Genomic DNA, 12170 nt, shown 5'->3' on the forward strand with positions numbered 1-12170 from the left:
AACCATGTTACAGCGATTCACTTAACCACTGTGGCAAGAAAGGTCATCAAATGGGGCAAAACTCACTTAACAACGGTCTTGCTTAGTGACAGCAATTTTGGGCTCAATTGTGAGTCCTCTTCCAGAGATGATTTGACTCAACGACATTGCAGCGAGGACCCCGTTGGTCAAGAACGTCCGGTTTGAGGGGTCTAGGAGAAAGGCCTTTTCTGCTGTGGTCCCTGCCCTTTGGGACACTGTGCCTCTCCAGGTGAGATCTGCCCCCACCCTCTTGGCCTTCCAGAAGAACCTCAAAACCTGACTCTGCTGACAGGCCTGGGGTCCTGATGGAGGGGGTCTCATACTGGAGGTGCTCAATGGATCGAGATAAGAAGCTGCCTCCAGCCTATGCTATTCTGAGTTTTTTAAAAAATATATATTTAACATCGGCTTATTTAATATTTAATAATAATAATAATAATACCATGTTTTCCGGCGTATAAGACGACCTGGCGTATAAGACGACCCCCGACTTCGGTGCCGATTTCCATACCTAGAAAGTCGTCTTATCCACCGGAAACTACCATAATTTCCGGCATATAAGACGACTTGGCGTATAAGACGACCGACTTCGGCGCCGATTTCCCGCTTTAGAAAGTCGTCTTATACGCCGGAAAATACGGTAATAATAATTTTATTGTCACTTTGAAAGTACACCAATTGGCATACATCAACATGAAATTTCGTTGCATACAGCTCTCAAAGGGTCACCACCTCCGATATACACTCCTTGTCCGTGGCCAGCTCAAGTTTCAGATCATCCATTTTGTACCAGGAGTCTTCGGACTTGGCCCTTTTATGACTTGTGGACTTCAACTCTCAGAATTCCTCAGCTAGGCATGCCTGGCTGAGGAATTCTGAGAGTTGAAGTCCACAAGTCATAAAAGGGCCAAGTCTGAAGACCCCTGTTTTGTACCTTTGGTTTATTTATTTGTTTGTCATATTTAAGAACTGCCTATCTCCCTCTTGGAGAGACTCCGGGCGGCGTATAATAAAATAGTAAAAGTGTAAAAAAAAGTATGTAAAACTTAAAAGAGGCAAGGCACGTGAAAAATTGATTAAAAGGCCAGAGTGAGGGCTCCAAGGCGCCAAGCAGCCCCATGGCTGTCAGCTCATCTATGTACCCCAAGTATGGCAGAGAATCATGTTTTTACACCTTTACGGTTTTCACACTTTACGATCCGTTGCATTATCCCAAGGTCATGTGATCAAAATCTGGATACTTGGCAACTGACTCATATTTATCCTGGGGGGGTCATGTAGTAATGGAAATTTTGGGCTGCATTGAGCTTGTTATGTCGAGGACCACCTGTAAAATATGCCTCCAGAAGGTGGCACAAAGTTGTCAAGGCTAAAGGGCATTTGCACACTTAAATTCAGAGGCAGTTAGTTCTCCATGCTGAGTAAAAAGACTTTGAAGAGAGTGTGAGTCATTCCTGAACGAGACAACTCCGCCCTCTAGTGTCCGTTAAAAACAAAATTAAGAAAAAAGATTTTCTAGAAACATCCGTATTTCTAAACTCTTGCTGAGGAAACCATTAAAAACCTCTTTTGTGTCCACAGCAACACTAAGTAGTGTTATCACTACTACATGTAGAGCCTTACTTAATTGAACCCAAAATTCTGTTGCTAAGTGAGATTTTCCCATTTTTATGACCTTTCCTTGCCACAGTTGTTAAGGAAATCGCTGCAGTTGTTAAGTTAGTCACATGGCCGTTAAGTGAATCTGGCTTCCCCCCCCCTTGACTTTGCTTGTCAAAGGTCACAAAAAGTGATCGCATGACCCCCGGGGACACTGCAACCGTCATAAATATGAGTCAGTTGCAAAGAGTCTTAATTTCGATCACGTGACCACGAGGGTGCTGCAATGGTTATAAGTGTGAAAAATAGTCGTAAGTCGCTTTTTTCAGCACCGTTGTAACTCCGAGCAGTCACTAAATGTACTGTTGTAAATTGAGGACTACCTGTACAGCCAACATCTTTCCACACAGAATTAAAAGTACGAAAGCAGTTCTAATCAAACCCAATTTTTTATGATGGCGTCAAGACTGGCAAGTTGGAAGAAAAGCAAAAGAGATTAATAAAAATAAAAATATATAATGCAAAAGAAAAAAGAATTTACCGTATTTTCCGGCATATAAGACGACTGAGCGTATAAGACAACCCCTGACTTTTGAGAAGATTTTCATGGTTTAGAAAGTCGTCTTATACGCCGGAAAATACGGTAATCCTTTCAGACGTATCAACAACAAGGAATACATTTCACTGAAAGAGCAAGTTGATTTAACTTGAGAAAAATACTTATTTTTCTCCTTCAGTCCATTTTTGCATAACTGAAGCATGAGGTGATATCGAATAGATTTCCTCTAGTTTTAATTGTTACCCTTCTGGCAGCAAACGGCGACAGTTCGAAAGCAACCAGGACATTCGATTCCAAAAAGGAAAAGAAAAGAAAAAACAGTTTTCCAGATAACTGAAGTGAAAAAGGAAGAAACCAACTCTGTGGTCTGGCTTCCACTCTGCACCAAACCATAAAATCATTTGCATGCTTTTGACAAGGCCCCCTGTGAGAACTCAGCCACTGTAACGTATTTTAACCTGGGACTCCAAGGATGGTTAACCAAGTGCAAAGCAACAGGTCAGGAAGATGGAAACAGAATGATGGAAGACGGGGGCTTTTGGGGCAGAGGTGCAACTGGAAAGCTCAAAGCAACTTTGTCTTCTCTGAACTCTGGGTGGGATGTTTAGTTCAGGGGTCCCCAACCTACGGGCTGTGGCCCACTACCAGTCCACGGCCTCTTAGCCAGCGGACCGCAGAAATGGCTGTCCAGGGTGCGCATGCATGCATGCAACCTCCTCCCACTCACGCTAGCGCCGGCGACCCCATTTGTGCATGTGCATGGGCCCGAATGGGACCACTAGCACCGGGTATGTATGCATGGCCCACTTGCACATGCGCGAACTGGGCTGCTAGTGCTAATGGGTGTACACAGCCCGTTTGAATTCTGGGTGGGATGTTTAGTTCAGGGATCCACAACCTATGGGCCGTGGACCACTACCGGACTGCAGCCTCTTGGCCAGCAGACCGCAGAAATGGCTGTCCGGGGTGCACATGCATGCTTGCAAATTCCCCCCCCACTCGCGCTAGTGCCCGTGGCCCCGTTTGTGCATGCATGTGGCGCGAACAGGATCGCTAGTGCCAGGTGTGTGGGCATGGCCAATTTGTGCATGCGCGAACTGGGCCGCTCCCGTGGGTGGGTGTACACAGCCCGTTTGCGCATCTGAGAATGGGGCCAATAGCGCCAGGCAGTTGTGTGCGGCCCATATGCACATGGGTGAATGGAGCTGCTAGTGTGGGGCGGGTGTGCATGGCCCGTTTGAACATGCGCAAAAGGGGCCATTAGTGCCACATTGGTGCATGTGGCCCTGTTTGCGTATGCGCGTGCACGCACCAAATTGGAAGCTGCTCTCCTCTCCGGGCCACGAGCCTGCAAAGTTGGAGACCACTGGTTTAGTTGGTTGGTTAGCTGGCTGGCTGGTATGTTTGTTTATAAAATTTATAGGCCACCCATCTTACCTCAAGATAACTCTGAGTGGCTCACAGTCATCAAAATAAAAACTATTGTACTTTCCGGCGTATAAGATGACTTTTGAGAGCGTTGAAATCGGCGCTGAACTCGGGGGTCATCTTATACGCCGAGTCGTCTTATACGCCGGAAATAACAGTAGTTTCCAGCATATAAGACGACTTTCTAGGCATGCGACTCGGCGTCGAAGTCGGGGGTCATCTTATACGCCGGGTTGCCCTATACACCAGAATATACGATATGTAAACCAAAAATGTTCTATGATTAAATGAAGAAACTGTGGTAGGGCCTTTTTTATACTTTTCAACAGAAGAGAATGTTTCTAGCTCAGGGTTGAACTGTGGGGTCCTTGGTGCACTCTGAGCTGGGTGGCTTTCTTGCAGATGTTCCATTACGCAATAAGGAAACATCACCTGTGCTACTGCAGACGTTTCATTAGCAAACTAGGTAATATCATCAGTGCCACAGTGCTACTGTGAATGGTCTTCATGACCACCTGAAAGTTCATGTTTCAGAATGAACAACATCCTAAAGCAGTGTTTTTCAAGCTTAACCACTTTAAGATGTGTGGACTTTAATTCCCAGAATTCCCCAGCCAGCTTAGAATTTCACATCCAGCCCCCGGGCCTTGTGTTTGACATGTCTGGCTTAAGTTCTATAATTGTTTCAGTAGTATTTGGGTTAAATTTAAACCCAAAATCTATTTAACTTAAACCCCGTTAAAATCTATTTTCCTCTTTCCAAACCAGAGTGAGACAGATCGTGCAAATATGCTCGTTTCCCCCAATTTCCCCAAATGGGTTTTTTTTTTTTTTAGTGAAAAATCCCAACTTTTGAAAAAAGTTAAACTTACCAAGTAGAGCAGAAAAGTGTGAAGACCTGTTCCAAGTCCGACCGAGGACAAGATGCCTAAGCCAGCCCAGTAGGCGCACCATAAAAGCTTTTTTTCCATATACTGCACATACTGAAAAAAGGAGAAAAAAAAAAAAGAAAAATGAATTCCTCAGCGATCTAAAGAAGACCCGTCCCATCATTGTGCAGCTGCGGCAGAATTTGGGTTTAAGAGACAGAACGTTTATTTTGAGAGTCGTCAATATCAGCCATTGGGGTCTGCTAGAAACCAGGAGTCTGTGAGTTCTAGTCCTACCTTAGGTGCAAAAGCCTATTGGGTGACTTTGAGCCAATCATCAGGAGCCTCTGAGTTCTAATCCCACCTTAGACATGAAAGCCTATTGGGAGATTCTGGGCCAATCATCAGGAGATGGTGAGTTCTACTCCCGCCTTAGGCATGAAAAGCCAACTGGGCGACTTTGAGCCAATCATCAGGTGATGGTGAGTTCTAGTTCCATCTTAAGCATGAAAGCCAACTGGGCGACTTTGGGCCAATCACCAGGAGATGGTGATTGCTAATCCCACCTTAGACATGAAAGCCTATTGGGTGAATTTGGGCCAATCTCCAGAAGATGGTGAGTTCTACTCCCGCCTTAGGCATGAAAACCAACTGGGCAATTTTGAGCCAATCATCAGAAGCCTGTGAGTTCTAGTCCCGCCTTAGCCGTGAAAGCCAGCTTTGGGCCTCTCAGTCCAATCTACCTCACAAGGTTGTTGTTGTGGGGATTAGGTATGTTTGCTGCTTTGAGTTACATATAAAGTAATAAGGGCAGAATAAAAATCAATCAATCACTCAACCAAATAAATAAATAAAGTAAGCCAGTTCTGTGAATAGAGCAAAGACTGAAAACGATCAGGAGAGGCTGGGCAGCCTTGAACAGATCTGAAGAAAAAAGGTTTGATTTCTTTGCTCCAAGCATTTGAAGCTGGCCAAACATCGCTCGTGTTTTGTTCCACGGAGTACAGATAGTCCTCGACTTACAACAACTGGGACCGGAATTTCCAATGATAAACAAAGTGGTTGTTAAATGAGTCACACCCAGTTTTATGGCCTTTGGCCATGGTTGTTAAGCGAATCACTGCAGCTGTTAAGCCAGTGGTTCTCAACCTTTCTAATGCCGCGACCCCATAATACAGTTCCCCATGTTGTGGTGACCCCCCAACCACTTATACATCACCGGGTGCCAGGGGCGTGGCCAAAGAAAAGGGGGGAAAAATGGCGGACAGCCTTGTTTGGCGACCCCCGTGAAATGGTCGTTCGACCCCAAATGGGGTCCCGACCCACAGGTTGAGAACCGCTGTGTTAAGCGAATCCAGCTTCCTCCATTGACACTGCTTGTCAGAAACGGTCTGGGAAGGCTGCAAATGGTGATCCCCATGAGCTTGTGATGCTGCAGCCAGGTTGCCAAGCACCCAAATTTAGATCATGTCACCATGAGGATACTCTCTGACAGTTGTAAATGGGACGACTTGTTTTCAGGGCCTTTGTAACTTTGCATGGTTGCTAAACAAATGGTTGTAAGTCAAGGACTACTTGTAGAGCTGCTCATCTCCCCAGTAAACTGAAAAGAAAAAAAAATTGATCATTTGCATGTGTACCACCCAATTTTAATCTTCAACTCGATTTTCTGGGTCTCTGCAATAGTGAAACAATACGCAGATACACCCTTCTATTATTAAGGGACAGTAACAAAACAAGGACAAACCAAAATGTATATTACTACATTTTGAAGAGCACCAGAGGGAAGGAGGAGAAACAATAGTTGGAAACTGATCAAGGAGAGAAGCAACCTGGAATTAAGAAGAAACTTCCTGACAGTAAGGACAATCAACCAGTGGAACAGCTTGCCTCCAGAAATCGTGGGTGCTCCATCACTGGAGATTTTTAAGAAGAGATTGGACATTCACCTGTATGAGATGGTATAGGTTCTCCTGCTTGAACAGGGGGCTGGACTAGAAGATCTCCAAGGTCCCTTCCAGCTTCTATTCTATTCTATTCTATTCTATTCTATTCTATTCTATTCTATTCTATTCTATTCTATTCTATTCTATTCTACTCTACTCTATTCCTAATTCCCAGTCTCTATTCTATTCTATTCTATTCTATTCTATTCTGTTCTGTTCTGTTCTGTTCTGTTCTGTTCTGTTCTATTCTATTCTATTCTATTCTATTCTATTCTTACCTTGAGCAACTAGATGGAAAGCAGGATGGAAATCAATCAATATTTTAAGAATAATAGCAATAATAATGATCCACTGGCGCGGTGGCACAGGGGTTAGGATGCAGTACGGCAGGCTAACTCTGCCCACAGCCTGGAGTTGGATCCTGATGGGGCTCCAGGTTGAGTCCGCCTTCCATCCTTCTGAGGTCGGTAAAATGAGGACCCAGATTGTTGGAAATTGCTCAGAGAGTGCTGTAAAGCACTAAAGCGTGGTATATAAGTCTAAGTGCTACTGCTGTTGCTATTGGCAAAGATCCTTAAAGTTTGGTTAGCCTCGGCTTATGTCTGCCCCAGTAGCTTCCAAAGTTAGGGCAGGGAGTTGAGTGGTTTTAATTCAAGCTCAGATTAGATGGCTCTTTCTCATACTTGCCCTGCTTTCAAAACAGCCTACTTCTTCGCCAGCTTAGAGGCAGATAAGAGAAAGCTAATCCCTCTCATCCCAAATTAGAAGCTTAAGGAAACAATAAGTGGCCTCATTCCGTTCAAGAATCTCCATAGTTAAGTGGGATAAATGCTAAGTTGTGTTCTGGACTTCAGGAAGAGCTGATAAATATCGTTCGTTTTTGCTTCTTAAAAAAAAGTAGGTAGTAGAAATCCAAGAGAATATTTGTAGTCACGGTTGAAGTGTAGAGTCCTTAGTGTTCTCTGGGTTTGGTTGGTTTCTTGCAGACGTTTCACTACCCAACTAAGTAATGTCATCAGCGTTAGAAGGGGGTTTGCTGTGTTTATATATTAGTGGCTTGTCCTCTCAGTATTAGTGGAAGAGTTCTTGACGGTTCCATGATCAAGCTGTTGTTTACTGTTAGTTGGTTTGTCTGCGTTGTTAAGTTCCTTGATTGATGTTGTTTACAGCTTGGCTGTTGTTCTAGTGTTAATCTTAGTGTTAACCACAGAGAACACTCTCACTTACACAAACAGACCAAGCCACTAGTATATAAATATGGAGCAAACCCCACTGCCTCCTACCACTGATGATGTTACATAGTAGGGTACTGAAATGTCCAGACGAAAACAACAAAGCTCAGAGAGCACCAAGGACCCCAAAGTGTAAGTACATGTTAGCAACAACTTACTAAGCATATGAAGACTAATGGTTGATTAAAATCTGAGAGGTAATGTGGGACAATGGTTAAAATGCTGCCCTAACATCTGGTAAATCCAGAGATCTCTCTGGCTAAGAGTGGCAATTCCAACTAGAGCAGAGTTCCCCAACCTTTGTGGCTTTGCAGACGGGGATGTTTCTGCGCGAGCTGCAGGCAAGCGGGGGCAGCTCCATTTGCATGAGCGGTAGGCACATAGAATAGAGCAGAACAGAATAGAATAACAGAGTTGGAAGGGACCTTGGAGCTCTTCTAGTCCAACCCCCTGCTCAGCAGGAAACCCTATAGTATACTATTTCAGACAAATGGCTGTCCACTCTCTTCTTAAAACTTCCAGTGTTGGAGCATTCACCGCTTCTGGAGGCAGGTTGTTCAACTGATTAATTGTTCTAACTGTCAGGAAGTTTCTCCTTAGTTCTAGATTGCTTCTCTCTTTGGTTAGTTTCCATCCGTTGCTTCTTGTCCTGCCTTCAGGCACTTTGGAGAATAGCTTGACTCCCTCTTCTTTGGGGCAGCCCCTGAGATACTGGAACAGTGCTATCATGTCACCCCCTAGTCCTTTTTGTTAAACTAGACAAATTCCATTCGCCCTCCGTTTGCGCAAATGAAGTGCACACGCACACACTTGCTACTGCTTGCACAAGTGGTGATGCGCATGCACGTGTGCTCGCCTGCCACTTCGGCAACCCAGTTCTGAACAGCTCAAGCCTTGGTAGCGGGCCATGGGCTGGGGAATGACCTACAGGGTTGTTGTGAGGATAAAAGAGGCTCCTCAAAAGAATATTTAAATCTCTCCTCTGGCTTGTTACCAATGTGCTAATTACAGCTTGAATTAAAAGAAAACGTAGCCAGAGAATGAGTGTAAATCCTTCGCAAATTAAGGAAAACACTGGATTAACTTTGCCCATGCAGTTAGTTACCCGTTGATGCGCTCCCTCGATATAATACGTAGATGTAAGAATGGCAAGCAGCAGTAAAAGAGACACCACTATCCTTCGGCGATGCCACAGCCTGAGGAAAAGGAAGAAAAACAGCTGTTACATTTCCAGATCTGGAGAAAGGAGACAGATGGTCCTTGACTTATCACCATCCCATTTAGCAGCTGTTCGAAGTTACAACAGCGCTGGGAAAAAGGGACTTTTGATTGGCTCTCGCCCTTACGGCAACTGCGGCATCATTTTGATCAAAATTGAGGAACCTGGCAAACTTCTATGATGGTTGCAGCAATTTGGGGTCATGTGATCGCCAGTTGGGACCTTCCTAGCCCGCTTCCAACCAGCAAAGTTAGCGAGGGAAGTTGAATTCGCTTAACAATGCATGATTTAACTTAACTGCAGTGATTCACTTAACAACCGTGGCAAACAGGTTGTAAAGTTGGGCATGACTTACAACCGGCTTGCTTGGCAGCGGAAATTCTGGTCCCAATCCTTTCCCGTAACCACGCTATGCAAACTATTATTTATTAACTAAATTTATATGGCACCCATCCCACTGATGACTGTGGGAGGCTTCCAAACCACAAAAAAAACCACAAACAAATGATTAAAACGGAGATATACCAAGCCAGTCCTCAACTTATGACCACAACTGAGCCCAAACCTCTGTCGCTAAGCAAGATAGTTAGGTGACTTTTGCCCCATTTTATGACTTTTCTTGCCAAGCGTTGTTAAGGGAATCACCGCAGCCATTAAGTTAGTAAGATGGTTGTTAAGTGAATCTGGCTTCCCCACGGACTTTGCTCGCCAGAAGGTCGCCAAAGGGGATCACACAACCCCAGGATACGGCAACCGTCATAAATATGAGTCAGTTGCCCAATGTCTGCATGTTGATTATATGACCCTGGGGATACCAGAGTCGTAAGTGTGAAAAAGGGTCAAAAGTCACTTTTTTCAGTCCCATTGTAACTTTGAGCAGTCACAAAACAGACGTCTGTAAGTCCAGGGCTGCCTGTATTGGGTTTTTTAAATTTTAAATTTTTGTAAACCACCCAGACTCGCCCGCAGGTGAGATGGCCAACTGTATAAATCAAACCAAGAAATAAATTTATACGCCAGTTGCCAAGCCTCTGGAATCTGATCATGTGATCATAGTGATGCTGCAATGGTCGTCACTGTGAAAAATGATCGTTAAGTCAATTTTTAAAGTGCCACTGTAACTGAGCAGTCACTAAATGAACTGATGTAAGTTAAGGACTACCTGTAAAAATGAGAATTGACGGGATAGACAGCATGGTGGTAAACTCTTCTTATCCCATTAGTCGCCTCCAGGATGGAGAAACCCCACGCCAAATGGAAAAAGCAGGTTTTCAGGTGCTTCTGGAAGAGTGTAAACAATTCCCAGCTCCGGCGGTGGAAAGTTCTACAGACTGGGGGCCACAACGGAAAGGACCCTATCGGGTGGAATTCCTTAACAGACAGGGTCTGAAACAAGCCCCTTCCACTGGAAGGAATGGGGTGGGCTAGTCCCATCGGGGCGTGACGGCTCCTCAGATCCCTTGGACCCATGCCATAAAGGGCTTAAGCCAGGCTGAGGAATTCTGGGAGTTGAAGTCCACAAGTCATAAAAGGGCCAAGTTTGAAGACCCCTGGCTTAAATGGTAATGATCAACACCTTGAACCGGAACCAGAAGCACGCTGGTAACCAATGCAGCTCGCTATTACATGCACCATGTTAAGAGCCTCTAGAAGTGTCCTCATTCTGCATCAGCTGTAGTTTCCAAATGCATTTCAAGGGTAGCCCTATGCAAAGCGCACTGCAGTAATCCACCCGGGAAAGATGACCAGGGCACGAGGGATTGTGCGCGCAGGGCCTCCTCATCCAGGTAAGGGTGCAACTGGCTCACAATGCAAAATTGAGCAAAAGGCCTCCTAGTCACAACGGCCACTATGACTGCCAGGTCCCTGCCGGAACATGCTGCCATTCCGACGGGGTGGGGGGTGGGGTTTTTCCTTGGGGTTTGCAAATGTTTGTGCTTTCACTTTGATGTATCTGCGTGGAAATTGTGGAGAGGGGAAGGAGCTATCAGGGCCACTTGGATGGACTCCTTTCTGGCCAGTTCCCATCTGTTGCCAAGGTCATGATGCCGAGAACAGCTTGTCACCTTCTCATCTCAGCGTTCTCACACCTTCACACCAGCGTATTGGCTCCTGATGGACTGGGACAGAGATCACCAATCTTTTTTGGTTGGCAGACCAGAGGGAAAGGGAGGGGGAAGCACTTTTTGTGCGCACACGCATGGGGCCACAAGCCGGCACATGATGTAAATCGGCCAGGACTAGAGCTTGCATGATACTTGCCAGCCCTGCCCCATTCTTGTGCGGCATAGTGCTGTGTTTTTGCACCTGCAGCACCGCCGTGGCATCCCGTTTCCCCCCCCCCGAGGTGTGGCGGTGTCCCATTTTTGTGCCCCATGGCAATGACCCATTTTCGCACCCTGTGGCGTCCCGTTTTCACGCAGCATGGCCGTGGCGCTACAGCGACTGGGTGTATGTGCGCGCACAAATGCACGCATTGGCCAGCCTGCCCCTCGGCCTGGTGGCTAGCAGGCCATGGCCCACTACCGGGCTGCGGCCCACAGGTTGGGGACCTCTGGACTGGGGCATAGGGATGGAGTTTGAATAATGGGAAATTAGCTTAACGTTTGGCGTGGGAACTTCAGATTCCACCTGACTTCTCTGCAATCACTTTCTCTTAGTAAAAGATCCTTTTGAAATAACACTGGTTTCAAGAGTCATGCTTTCCTGAGAACATAGCTGAGGCAAGACCTTACAATGACACCTGCAGGAGGCATGAATAAAGGAGAACCTCCAGATTATGCACTGGCTCTGTTTGGGGCCGTGCAGCTCCATCCAGAATGAAAGATGCTAAACAACTGAATCCTGAGGTTGTACTGAGGTTGAAGTTATTGTAAATCGAGGACTACTTGTACAGTAAGACCTACCCCGAAAATAAGCCCTAGTTTTGGGAGAGGCACACACTTAAAAATCAAGCTCGGGTGGGTGTGGATCTGCCCTATGCGCACCCACTTACCTCATAGCCAGGCCTTACCTCACCGGCCCACTTCTTCTGAGGCGTCTTTTGCAGCCAGGCCTGCATTTCTCAGTCTGAAGGCCTGTGTAGCCAAGAATGGAACTAGATTTAATCCATAGCTTGGTACTCGGCTGCAGAGGCCTTCCGGAAAGGCCTGACTGTGAAATACAGGCGGAATGCAGCTGCAGAACTTTGGCCCCAGAAGAAGTGGACCAGCTGGGCTGGGCTGTCGGTGCAGGAGGTGAGTATAAAAGACACCCACCTGAAAATAAGACCTGGTGCCTCTTTTGGAGGCAAAAAAA

General features: G+C 45.9%; 1 protein-coding gene across 1 annotated transcript in view; it reads right to left on the reverse strand.

The window, feature by feature from the left end:
- Positions 1-12170, reverse strand: part of VMP1 (vacuole membrane protein 1) — a 156160-nt gene that overhangs the window by 115675 nt on the left and 28315 nt on the right. The window contains exons 4-5 of the mRNA XM_039350001.1: positions 8760-8850; positions 4480-4590 (exon numbers count right to left, since the gene is read on the reverse strand). Of these exons, the coding sequence (XP_039205935.1) occupies positions 4480-4590; positions 8760-8850 (202 nt within the window). The remainder of the gene's footprint in view (positions 1-4479; positions 4591-8759; positions 8851-12170) is intronic.

Source organism: Crotalus tigris, unplaced genomic scaffold (genome assembly GCF_016545835.1).
Source record: "Crotalus tigris isolate CLP2741 ecotype Arizona unplaced genomic scaffold, ASM1654583v1 scf7180000018306.2785112, whole genome shotgun sequence".
Taxonomy (NCBI): Eukaryota; Metazoa; Chordata; class Lepidosauria; order Squamata; family Viperidae; genus Crotalus; species Crotalus tigris.